Source organism: Bombus vosnesenskii, unplaced genomic scaffold (assembly GCF_011952255.1).
Source record: "Bombus vosnesenskii isolate JDL3184/JDL3185 unplaced genomic scaffold, Bvos_JDL3184-5_v1.1 scf7180000013788, whole genome shotgun sequence".
Classification (NCBI taxonomy): domain Eukaryota; kingdom Metazoa; phylum Arthropoda; class Insecta; order Hymenoptera; family Apidae; genus Bombus; species Bombus vosnesenskii.
The window spans coordinates 704697-718764 of record NW_022883218.1 but is presented as its reverse complement, the minus strand read 5'-3'; the positions used below and the strand labels follow the sequence as shown (position 1 = coordinate 718764).

At 33.7% G+C, this 14068-nt stretch overlaps 1 protein-coding gene across 2 annotated transcripts in view; it reads left to right on the top strand.

Annotated features, from left to right (window-relative positions):
- LOC117238983 (rho GTPase-activating protein 7) overlaps positions 1-14068 on the top strand; it is a 349400-nt gene that overhangs the window by 126661 nt on the left and 208671 nt on the right. For both annotated transcript variants that reach the window (XM_033504242.1, XM_033504244.1), the window contains one exon: positions 7961-8003. In XM_033504242.1, coding sequence (XP_033360133.1) covers positions 7961-8003 — 43 coding nt within the window. The remainder of the gene's footprint in view (positions 1-7960; positions 8004-14068) is intronic.

Genomic DNA, 14068 nt, shown 5'->3' with positions numbered 1-14068 from the left:
GGCTGACGGAGGCCATCGTGAGATTGACACTTTGTTGGCACGATGAACCTTAATTTCCCTTTCATGACAGGTACCTCCACCTGCTACGAGACGAGGTAAGTCGAATATCTTGCAAATTAACCGATTCACCCTTGAATTGAATCAGCAAGGAAATCCGTGATCTTGCATCCATTCTCTCTTTACTTCTGTCGTTCTTTGCCTGGTCCATTGTGCTTTTATATGGATATACATTGTGTAACTTTGTTGTATTAGTTTCGACAAGAAAAATACAGGAAATTTGCACTTGAGATGTATTGTAACCTGTCGGTTATTCGATGGGAATAAAGATTGTAAAATGTCATTGTTTTTTTATTCTGCAAACGTCTTTCATATTTTTCTGGGAATAGCTGTTAGAATTAAGTTTTAAAGTGGTTAAAACAGGAATATACCAGAATATATTCAATGCAACAATTTTTAAGTGAAATAAAATGAAATATATATGACGTTAGGCAGAAGAAAGGTTACTTCTTTAGCTAGGGGAAATATAGCCGAGAGGATCAATGAGCAACGAAGTACGATTGATCCTAAGTGTGAAAAGAGTCTGTAGAAACTGCAACCGACTAATTAACTGTGAAAATGGTCGACGGAGAGTTTAAAATTAGCCAGCAGCTCCGGCAGCTATCGATCCCACTATTTTTGCTGCACGTTCTTCTTGTTTTCGAATGAAAATTGCATTCGTTTATTTAAGAGATATCCATGTTTTAAATTCTACACGTTCCGGTCATTTGCAATTTTAGTGAAAAATCAATAATACAATTCATACAAAATGTCAGATATTGTTCTCTCAAAGATAATATTACGCAAGATCTTGTAACTATCAGGACTTATAAAAGTTCTAAAAATTATCAAAAGTTGTGCGAAATAAATAATTATAAAATAATTCCAATAAATTACGACGAATTAATAAATTACAAGGATAGAAATTAAGTACGCTGTCGCAATTTACAAAAATATCAAATATCCAACAAATATAACAAAAGATAACAAAGAGGATAAAAGATATTTCTATTGGCATGATTAAAGATCGACCGATAATTTGGATATAAATTTTCCATGGATCAAACGTAAAAATAAAAGAACCACTGTACTATCAGTGATTCATCTATAATCGACGACTTATCCGAAAGATACATCGATGATCCGCGAAGTAGGTGGAGATACCCGCCGTGAGGAGAATTAAGCTCATCGGGCTTACGAAATATCAATTGTACAATCATTGTAGATACTTGTTATCGTATGTACGTTACAGTATTAAAGAAAATTTGATCAATTATCGAGATATCGAATATCAGCAGCCCTGCTGCGAAACGAAATTTAAGACCTTTACCTAGGTCTCCCTAAGATCTCTCTGTTAGAAAAGTTTTAATTTTACAACAAGCATTGATAGCATCAGTAGTCCTCGATAATCTTTCCATCTATAATGCTAATCTTGTTCGATGCCTTCCTGTTTTAATGCCCGTAGAGAACGTGCAGTTTCGAACTTGTAATTGTAATTTGCTTGACTTCTAGATTGAGAGCTACTTCATAGATTTTCCCGAATTGGAGATCTTCCGGTAACTTTTTAAATAAGAAGAATTTATGTTCTGTTATAAGATGACCGTTATACAGATAGATAGTTTGATGTTCTTCGACATATTTCTAAATATCGACAAAATGTGCTCATATCTGGTTTTATTTAGTGGAAATTTCCAAAGTTTATGCAATATTGTCCAAGATAAAGTTAATATAGCTCTTAATTATTTCGTAATAACGTAATATCTTTTCCTGATAAAAGACATTTGAAATCCATCGTATCGAACAAAAATTGTACGTCGTTGCTCTATGAAATATTCTTCGTCATGTGAAAGAAAAAGAGTGATTCAAACGTCCTAAGGGATGCAATAAATTCTCGTTCGTTGACGCTGTATGAGCAAATAGCGTGAGGTAGCTCTATATTTATCCGATGGACCCTCTCTTTGATATCATCGGTCCCGTATGGTTGCATCGCGATCGCGCAATAGTTTGTCGTGAAATCGTTTCACGACACCACAACGAGTCACATGCTTTGGGTTCGACTTCTTCTTTGAATATTTTCGCGTGCAACCGTGTATTGAATAATAGACGGACGTAATTTATGGAAACTTCAGCGCGACCCGGTTGGTAGCGCTTTTAACCTCGTGGTGGATGTCCGGTGTACGTAAATTGTCCAAGGTCAGCCTCCATGCTTTGATGCTAAAAACGACCCTTCGCATCGATGCACAACCACAGCAGCCGATATTCTGTGTTTACCTCGGCCATTTTTTACACCCTCCACTGCACGACAGAAAATAACATTCGAATTTTTAGCACAGAACGTGGAAGTTTCGTTTCCCACGAATGGTCCTGTTGATATTTTCCATGTATTTGAACAAGTAACATTTGTTTCTGCTCGATGCTGTATGTTCGAGAAAATAATACTCCTATTTGTTTCCATTGTAATAGAATTTGGTGCGCGTTTGTCAAAATTCTATCTTCTAGAGGAAGGATAGAAAATGTTATTTTGTATTATTTACTGTATTTTTATCTGCCTGAGGAAATATGAAAACAATATTTCTCACAATTCGTTAAAATTTATGAGTTTAAAGATAAAAATAATAAGTATAAATTTTCCGTACTATACATCAAAATTCTAATTGTTTGAGGAAAAATATAAAATAGTATTTCGTACTATTTATTACGTTTTAGAAAGTTGACGAGCAATTTTGTAGCAACTTTAAATACACTGATACACATTGTGAAAGAAATTTTGTTTATTCCGCTTGCACGAGTGGAATAATAAATCATAACAACATACGAATTTACAACATTTTCTGTTTGTTCGTACGAGTTTTACTATCTTTCGATAGAAAAAAAAGATTGGATACAAAATTTGTATCCAGTTGAGCGTTATTTATTCAGAATTTATTGATCAGCTCGCGGCTCAATATATTCAGTGTCTATAAATCACGAATGTATCCCATTGTTACGTTATGGAGTACAAATTGTTAATCGGTTGGACTGGTTTAAAAATGGTATTTTAGTTGAAGTAATATTTTTGGTTTCTCGAGGAACAACATTATTTATAGTCCCAGTTCGTGATGCAGCTTTTAATAAATTTTAAGTTGCAAATACAACATTAAAATATATATCATTATTTTTACATGATTATTCAGATCCATGAGTTGTATGAGTTGCATTAATACGACAAACGTTCATTTTATGTCGTTAAAAAAATTCGAAAATTATATTTACTGCAATTCATGGCATGGGAAAGTGAAAATACCTTGAAGATAAGTGGCGATTATAATAAATGCATGAATATGATTATGAAATATAAAATTCAACAAAAGTTTTCACATAAGTGATTTGAGGATGTCTATATATTTATGGGTGATTTAAATTTACAATGCAAAAATATACTGCATACTCAAACATACCTGTTTAACCGTAACCGTATTTCACAGGAATTATAAAAATAATATTAATTTAGAAATTCCAAATATCCTAACGAAAACAAGATATTTCTAATTACAATTTCCAAACAGTAAATTCGTTAAAAAATTAACTTATATAAATTTTCTTTTTATTATTAGAACATAACTATTTTTTCACCCACTATGTGCATTTATGTTCAACATTTTTACACTAAATCTCGACTTGACGTAGAGACGTAAGATAGAAGAATTCTAGAGGAAGCTTTATCAAATAGTTTTCGGTAGAGTTCCGTCGGTGAATGCGTATTATCAATGAAGTGTCGATACACGAGGAGGTAGTTTGTGCACGAGTGAGCATCATTGCCTTGGTAAACATACATTTCACGATATACACACGTATGAAGGATCGGCATCTTGGTGGTAGCGAGTGATCAAAGCTAATGGAGCAGCGAGCCATGTCGGCGTATTAATCGGTTGGCATCTCTCATAGCTCTAATAACCATCGTGTGTGGGTTGTACGTGCAAAAGGCCCTTAGGTAGAAGAGAACTTCCGTCGGACAGCGAAAAAATCATTGCACCTGTGATGTAGCTGACAAGCTTTCAAGTTGACCAGAAAGTACGATAGCTAATCTTACTTTCTACTTTGACATATGACGGTCCTAACCGTAAATTAATGTGACTCATTAGTAGAATATTAATTACGGATCTCTTAGAATATATTTGCATTTCAAGCTACATAGAAAGGAGACCACGATTCACATTAATTGAAAATCGTATATCCTTCTTATCCTGTCACAGTTTTCGAGTTTTTATATCCCCACTTCACTTTTATTTTAATAAACAAGAAGATTCTTAATGTTTTAAGAAATATAATAATTTCAATTTTACTGTTAGAATGTTTTATTCGACACCAGATGCACACAAATGTTCGCACGGTCTAACATCGCGCAATTAGATAAGTAGTTTTCACAATTTTATCTAGCCCCATACAACTACGCGATGGATCAGGCAGAAACAGAAACAAATATTTATCGAGAAAAACCGGTATCGATTTTACGATTTCGTTCGAGGTTGAAGTCAAGAAACAGAGACGAACTTTGTCTACCAGATACTTTTTTCCACTGTATGCTATGGATCGATGTTCGCAGTACGGTAAAATAGGACGAAGAAGAAAAACGTGTTAACAAAAACCTGGAACAGGAAATAAATTTCCTTGATCAGAGAATTTTATCGGAATTCTTTTTCGAAGTTATGCAGCTCGTAAAGAAAGAAACGCACCGCCTATTGGCTATTGTTCGAGAAGTATTTGCAACGCTGCTCCCGTTTCTTTTTCCTTTTCATAAATACAGCCGCAACATGTCGAAATTTACAATCCGAATGCGATTAACAGTCCAGTTTATCGTTTCGTATTTTGCGGTGAAGGACAATTAATTTCGTCACATTCGAGCCATGTTGTGCAGACGTCTTAAACCTTGATTTTTCAATATGCAAACACGAATGCAACTGTAATTCGCTCGTAAGGTCTACACACTGCTTTAACCGGAAACTAATGGCATTACGTCTACGCTGGTGATTTTGGTATAGCATGGCTGAAGTTTCCATTGATTTTAATGCGATATAATATTAGATGCAATATGGCGATAAACGGCGATGCAATATGCAATAAATACGAGTAAATACCAGAGAAATTTGCTACATTCGATATCTCTTTAAAACTTAGTTTTATCGGCATGTTGGAATTATGTTATAATTGTGAGCAAACTCAGTGGCATTTTCTGTATCAGATTACCTTTCTGTACCGTTTCTTTTGATTTTCAATATATTATTATGAATATACATATATACAAAATTATTATGTATAATTATTATAATAACAGTATAAAATATTTTGAAAATCTGCATAAATGTAAAAAATTATTTTAAGATTGAAGCAACCAAACGAAACAGTTTTGGAGTCTCATTTTCTATTCACAGATTGTTCACGGTATCACTTCCCTCAATAGGTATGCTGCTGCGACACGAATTATTTTCTAATATAACACTCTACACGATACCACGCAGTCTCTATATTTTCCTCAAAATCTAATTCTCAACGCTTACGTGGTTCCCTCTTGTCACGACTAATAACATTCATCCCTGTGAAAAGGGAACGCTCTTTCGCATCGGTTCTCTGTTTTCCTATGTGTGTGTCTTGAGGTTCCAAGTAAAATCAAACTTCTTGAATTCATACAAGTCTACAGCGTTGCATGAATAAAATTCAGTCTGACGATATCTCATTCTTAAGTCTTAAATTCAATATCAACACATGATTTTTCCAGCTTTTCCATGAAAAAATGTCGTCTTCCTCTACGTTGCCTTTTTTATGAAATTATCTGTACACCACGCTAATCGATGAAGGCTTCACAGCAGTATGGCGTGGATAAGGTCATGGTCGTTCGTTTGTTCTGATGCTCTGTATCGGACCGGCTCGATATCTTGCATATATGTAGGTCATGGTTTGACCTCTTCGCTTCGCCCGTTTCCCCATTGCTAAGCCTGTGTACGATTTTTCCCTTCTTTCCCTTCTAAAACACGCCCCCGCGAGTGACGCGGTTTAGTCTGTTTCATCGCCGACAAAACATGATAATAATGGCCGCCTACGTGAATTTCGACAACGCCAATTAATAGGCAACGCGGTGGAACGATTTAAATGCAATTTGAGACTCGCAATCATCGGCCATCAACCAATGCTAATTTTGTATGGAAAATTTTACGCGGCATTACCAGGGCCAGTGATTCAATTAAAAACTCGGGCAAATCTGTCTGTGGACATTTTGTTGCTAAAACTCTCGCAAAATGCCATCCTCGTCGATTTACTGTCGACGGATCAATTGAATTTTAATTTGGTCCAGGTTTTTTTTCATTAAGCTTCATTCAGATTGGCCAGGTTGATTGGATTCGAACATTTTGAAGTCTCTTGATCAATATGAAATTGTTATTTATTTGAACTTGTTATTTAAAATGTCCTTTTGTATTTTAATGATCGTTATCATTAGTCAAATTGCATTTCGTTAAAAGATAGTGCTTTTGCTAAATTTATAGTATTTAAGATTTAAACAGAAACCTTGCAATGCTAATTACTTGAATTCGTCTTTAGTTTCAATTAAACCAGCTTGGAATTGTTTTATTAATATTATAGTTATTTTACATAAATCGAAATATTCCTTCGAATATCTAGCGAAGCTAAGATTCATTTGATTAGGACTTGAACCATAGAACATATTTTGAACATATATTATGTACGTACAATATAAAATACAAGCCAACAAAAACACATGGTTCCAATTTAAAAAATCCAATGGACTTGGTTTATTTTTTCAGAATGGATTTCATGAACTGTGGATTTGCGTGAATGAACAAGCTTGAATTTAAGTTACTATTTTAAATAAATAGAATAGTCTGGACGAAGTTTTATGGATCGTTCCTTTTTGCTATCACCTGACGTAGGGACGTTAGTGGCGTTGTTGGTAGCCATCAACAGGACGACGCGACGGATCCATCAATCTTTCGGCGCAATTTTGTATTTAGGTAAATGCATCTGTCGATGCAGGCGAGGTCAGGCGTCGTCGTTTATAGCATGTTCGAATCAATGATAGCGCGACAAGGAAAGGAACCTACCAATTTTAGGGGTGACGTACAATTCCCGGAGTTTGTGGTTTTGCTTCATTGTGCGTTGTTGTACAAATTGATCTTGAAATGATGAAAATTGCAAATTTTGATTCCAATATTGTTTGAGCTGATTGAAATACTTTTACCTTCAAACTGGAAACTAAATTGAGGCGAATGTTTGAGTTTTCTTATTTTCCATATTTTTGATACATGTTACATGGAATATTTTTATTAAATTGTTCTTGTAGTTGATTTTACTATTCTTGTAGTATGTTTTTCTATGAATATGTAGATCTTATGAAATGTTTTTTCCCATACTTTTGCATGAATGCCCAATGTCAGAACATTCGTTTGAGAAAGAAACGAATATTGAACATTATGCAATTACATACGGAACGAAATAATAAGTCGCACAAGTTGAAATTACAATACGTAAAGTATGGTATAAAACTTTGGCTGAACGGTGCATTAGTGGTGAGAATGAAAAGTAACATAAAAATTATCATTCGAATAAGAAGGAATGTATACATCCAACGTTATGCACATCTATGTCATTTCTCGCAAAAAATAGGAAACGAAAAGGAGAATATATTATGAAAGAAAAAGTCCCATCACTGTAATTTTTCGAAAGCATTTTCTTGCATTGAAATGTGATTTTCCTGTGTTGTGTTGAAATTGAAATTCGAGAACATTATGCTTATAAAATAAATGTAATTGAGATCAAATGTTTAAAGCTCTAAACAGGATAAACTTTTCAAAGCATTACTTGGAAATTTTATGTCATCTTATATGATCACGACGTTCTACGTGGAACGTAATCGGATTTTTTCGTTTGATTACAGAGTTTACAACAGCCACGCTCACAGTCGGAACGTCAATTGTCAGGTGAGTTTTCAACGAACAAGGTACACAATTCTTTGCAATGAAGTTAGATTCCGCTTTAGCTTTGTAGTTTCCTTTAACTATTTCTGAATTAGTTGAACTTTTGACACAACTTTTAATCTGTTTTATTGCCTTCTTTTTTGCTGTAACAACGACCGATTCCAGTTATTTTAGTCGCCATTGTGCTAGAGAGCCAACTTATTTTTCCAAAATTCCTAAAACTCTTTATATATATATTTACGAGTTTCAATAAGAACTTAAATAAAGACTGGACTACTTTCATTATAGCTTGACATGTTTTAAATGTACGTTATACTACATATGAATGCTCCGAGGCTTACTAAATAGCAAAAGAAGATCACTAAATTGCACTAAATTTTTATCGTTATCGTAATTTAACATATCTATACATTGCTTCCACTTCGTTTAACTTTCTTTCATTGGGATATAAAATATGTAAAGAAACAGTATCTGACCACACATATGTCCATTATTTTCGTCAAAGTTTCAAAATCTTCTCAATACTTTTCTTTAACATTTGATGCATAAGAAATAGTAATCTTCTTTTGAACATAATAATTAGATTTTGAATTAAGATTCACAAACAGATTAAAAAGATTTAAATTCTACTTTTTACTGAATTATTAAATTCTAACTTGTTAAAAATTCAATAGCAAAAGAATTGCACGTTAACTAATTAAAATTACACAACAAAACACGTCATATCGAAATTTTACATACACGAAAGGTAAGCTATTCGTAACCACGTTTCATTCGTAAAAAGCTTTCCGTAGCAGGGTCACTGCAATATCAGTAATATGTCCTGTGTTGAGAGACTGTCTTGTATAACCCTTCCTGTTCGGATCCTTTTCCTCCGTATTCTATTTCCGTCAAGCTTCCTCTCCACTCGCCGAGTGATTTATTCGATCGAAGTCCGAGCAATTTGTCGCCACTGGCGCGACACCGAGAATGAAAGTAGCTCGTACACGTCCGCGAAACTCGCGCTCGAGAGTGCAGGTTAATTCTTAATTTCAACCTTGGGTCAGCACACCTCCCACCGGAAGCCTTAATCACGACGAGACTTGAAGTCGCTCCTCGAGAAAGCAATTAGCGCTGCCCCGCGAACTCGTCGATAATTAATTAAACTTTCGCGATCGATTCCTCCGCTGTTCTTTGGACGCCTGTGCACCGCTTGTAAGCGCGGCTTGACACGCGATCTGTTCGACCCTTTCAAGACGGAACGTTGTTCGTTTAAACAATGAATATAATAACGGTTACAATGGTTATAATGGATTTCGATTTGCAGAAAATGTTGAGCATGATTTTTAAAATGAAATACATAGTTTCTTTACGATTGATATATTAATTCTTTGCAATGGAATCATATACAGAATGTTATATACTTATAAGAATGATTTTTAAAATAGGATTCATTTATTTTTTACGATGGAGCCATAAGTATCAAGAGTATTCATAAATAATAATAAGAAAAAAACAAAATGTTATATAAATGTTAATTAATTTTCAATTGGTATCGGGTCAGTGATAGATGATTATAAGAATTTAAGTTATAGTATTTAATTTTAAAGTGTAAGTATAATTTTATTTAATCACGTGTATCGTGCTAAATAAAATTGCTATTAATGGGTTTCATCGTTTCAAACATACTTAGAACACGAAGTAAAACTAAATGTTTTAAAATTAGTTCAGTGATATAGCATTAATTGAGGATTGAGAATTAATTAGAATATAAGGCAGTAAGGAATTAGTTCTTCGTTCTATAAACTATATTAAAAATGAGATATTTATATTAATTCCACTCCAAAGTTTGCTTCATTTCTATAACCGCCATTGATATTTATAAAAACTTGACATTCACAAGCATTTCACACGATCGATGGATTTCCAACTTTTGTGAACACTACGAGCATTACAAGTATATTTAGAGGCATCGCGATTCGTTGACGAGCAAGCAAATAGTACAGAAAGCTGACGGAAATGTCGTATAGAGAGACCGTTAAAAGGGCGTTGTGGAAAGTGGAAGACGACGCAAACCACCTGTAGACAATCCCTTGGGGCTTTAATCTTTGATCCGACAGTATGATCTTCGTCGTCGCTTTGTTGTCCCAAAAATAATCCTCAGATGTTAAGGGTCGCGGATGTAATACGTGGATTTTTATTGGAACGACAGCTAGTAATAAGAGAAATGGATGCCGAAATAGAGTACTAGATTCACGGATATTATTATCCTATGTTAGAGTTTCTTAATTTGTGCTTAACCGGTAAGTGAAAAAGTAAAGTTGGTTTGGTCACGTGAAATTGTTTAAGATGTGCAACTACTACTAGAATTTGAAAATTTTGTCAAAATATTGATAGTTTTAAAGCAATTTTAAAAGAATTTAGAATTTTAAAATTTGTAAAAGAATTAGGTTCAAGTTCTAATCTCAATGACTGTCCGACTGGGTAAGCCTTTAGTATTAATCCGATGGAATATTTAACATTTGTCGTGTAAATTTACTGTATTGGGATTTTTTAGCTATTTTCGAAGGAAAATCAACCGGATTTAAATCAATCTTTTAGGCTAAATACTTTTTTTTATATAATGAAAATTTTAGTTAGTCGAAGAGGTCACACAGAAAGAATATTACGAATTATATGGTCCAACTCACATATTTGAAGCTTTATGACAGAGGATCAAATTGTTCGTCTGTAAAATTTTTTCGACATTTACCGTCGTCTCTCGAAGGTTGTTATTATCAGAAAGAAAACTCAACAGAAACTTAATATACCCAGTATCGACAACGAAAAAAGATCTTCAGAATAGCGTAAAAAGATTCCAGATCTCTCGAATCCTCAATATGAAACCATCCTTAATAATATGAATAAGGTGAACAGTAATAAATGGTGGAATAAAACGAAGAATTATTCTCTACGATAAAAATAAAACTTCGCACCAAGCCACATGTCACAGCAAAAGTTTATGGTATATGTAGTAAATGATAAAATATATTACTGTCATCGTTCTTTATAGATAATTTAAACTTATAGTCCGGTGATTTCATAAAACTGCAGTCTTCTTATCTTCGTAGCGACATAACAAGGGTGTTTCTATGCGAATTAAAGTTAAGGTTATTCGCTTCCATGGGCAGAACATCGAACGTATAGAGATGATATACATATATCGTCGCATTTCCGCACGAAGAAGAATGTGTGTCACCGGATATTATCGATTCAGACGCACGTGTTAGAAACGCGGACGTCGCAAGTCGAATTTGAATATCGAGTCTACAATTATGTAAATTTGCTGGCCGTGATTTATTGAAATTTTTAGGGTACCTATAGGAAGAAACACGGAGAGGCGTATACATCATGCTTGGAATTACACATTAATGAGGATTTTATTATTAGCTTTTTCTTTATTACCTTATTCATCATGTTCTTCCAAATTATCTTATTCATGCAAATGTATCCAATACCTTTATTTAGCCAAGTTCCACAGGCGTATTAGATGGTGGAATTTGATTTTCCCGATTCCCCCCCCCCCCATCTTTTTATTATTTAAATCCACGTCTGGCGTTACGATTTTTTGGAAAACCTGGATGAAACTTGTTATTATAAAAGCAACGTAGAATCATGAAATATTTAGGTAGAAATTTCTGGTCGTGTGTTAAACGTGAATTTTCTTGAAATTCAGCGTACGCAGAAACTTTCTTGGATTGCAAAGTAATATGATCGTTAAACCGGTACTGATATTTTGGAATACGCTGTTGACAATATCTTTTTTTATTCACCTCGAAAAGAGAGATATTTTTTATTTTATTTTGAAGCAAATTGTTCGAGTAATTAAAGATTTATAGATTAAACATAGATACTAACGTATAAATAGATATTTTGACAACTTCTATAAATGTCGTGGCATATTACTTCTCCTTTTTTCAAAAAACGAAAAGGAAGCTCTCTAATTGTTTTAAGTGATAGCTACTTATTTGAATTCTGATAAGTAGAATTTTTTTGGAATCGTCAAACGTATTATTGTCATTCTGCCACTTAGCGAAGTATATATAGTTTATCGTAGAGTATAGAGCTCACATTTTAAATCAAATTATCGAAGACGCTCTCAGCTCTTCGATACGGTAATTAAAAATCGATACGACGAAGCGCATTATATTCTTCGAGAATTCTATCGAATATTCGAAACATTGAAACGTATTCTTCAGGCGATTAAACAATTTTTGCTGAAAGTCCATGAAAAAGAATAAAAGAATGTTCTTCTTCAGCATGTCTCAAACGAGACCCTTAAATGTTTCTTTGAAAAATGTGGGGCATCGAGTACAACCAATAGCCTATCGATAATCGAATATCAAAGACAAGTGCCACATGGAATGATTTTGACCTTCTTCTTTTAATCTACTTCTGAAGCCTCGCCTCTTTTAGACGAAATTCAAACTTCCTACAAAATATTATAAGGGTGTAAGATTTTCATTGAAATTCTATGAATCCTCAAATATTTCTATTTTATTCATTATTGCATTCGGGAGTTTGTCTGATTAAATTTTCTATTTATATGTACGTCACTGTAACCTTTTTCAACATATTCCTCATAGACTTTACATCCTTTTGCACGAAAAATATCTCTTTTTATCTTTTTCTCATTTACATATCTTGGTATTTCGACTCCTTCAATTTTATCAACCATAATTTCATTGTCATGCAAATGTCTAATTTGATTTAAAAATAGAAAATAATAGAAACAGGAAATGAAAACTTTGTTACCGCTACTTTTAGCGTTCTCAAAATATCGCGCGCGTATCTGCATTTAACTTTATATTCCTTACGTAAAACAAGATTGATGATCGTAAAATTATACCGGTTTAATGCATTTGCTACTTTTTGTATCGCATAATGTATCACGAACCCTTCTTCGTCGGGAAATTTGCTACATTTCGTATGGAAATTTCCTTATTTTAAAGCATCTAGACGCGTATTTTTCTTTCATCCTGGGGAGAAAACGAAACGCGGTAAGAGCAGGATACCTCTTTTCGAAGCGTTTTGAAACGAATTACCGTAATCATCGAGCCAATAAATGTATTAATCACGTTTATCCGGTGCAAAAAGCGGTCGCCAGTAATTCTATACTTGTTTTACGTGAAATTAATTACGAATACGTTTATAAGCCTCAAGGATTATTGTATACAGAGGTTTAAACGAAAAGTGGGTCAAGTCTACTTCAATAAACCTCTGTTAGTACGGTCTCAAATCCTCGTGCAACCAGTGTTCGTACGTTAATGAATTCAGTTGCCGCATTCGTAAGCTATTAATCAATTTGTGATTTATACATTTGTCATATAAATTCATTACCTTGTGCGGCAACTAAAGTAATATTCATTTTTTTCAGGAAGTTGTGGCTACTTAGCATTTTCTTGTCGAAAATGAAAATTTATGTTTAATGATTTATCGATATATCGGCAAAGCGATATTACTGCGATGTTTAAAAATTATGGAAATCACACTTCCTTTGTTCTCTATTGAGAAAATTGCAATAACAAGGGGTAAATTTAACTTTTTTTATGTTGATGAAAAATTTTATTTTATATGAGAACGAAGCTACTTTAGTCCAATTTTTGAATTTTCTACTGCTGGAAGGTGCTTCATCTCACGATAGGTTATTTTGAGGATGAAACAAGTTTTCTCTATATGGCTTTCCTTTTTTTATTATTCTTCATGCATTTTAATTGATTTATGATAGAAAGTTTAATCCGGTCTTAGCGATGTCATTTTTTACCAATGTTTCATAGTTAAACGATATTTCATTTTATAACCGGATGAGAGAATCAAAATTCCTGATATTTTAGCTTCGTACGTTTTAACATTATCAGACCTATCAATCTCTTTTCATTGGAACCTTATTCGATTTTTGATTGGAATCTCTCAACAATTTTTCTCCGTTTATTATTCTCAATTTTTAAAATTCACCACCATGTCCTATCACCTTCCCTCAATTCTGTAATAAGGACGTTTTACACTATAACCTACTATGTTAACATTACAAACTTAACAAGTGACAAGTC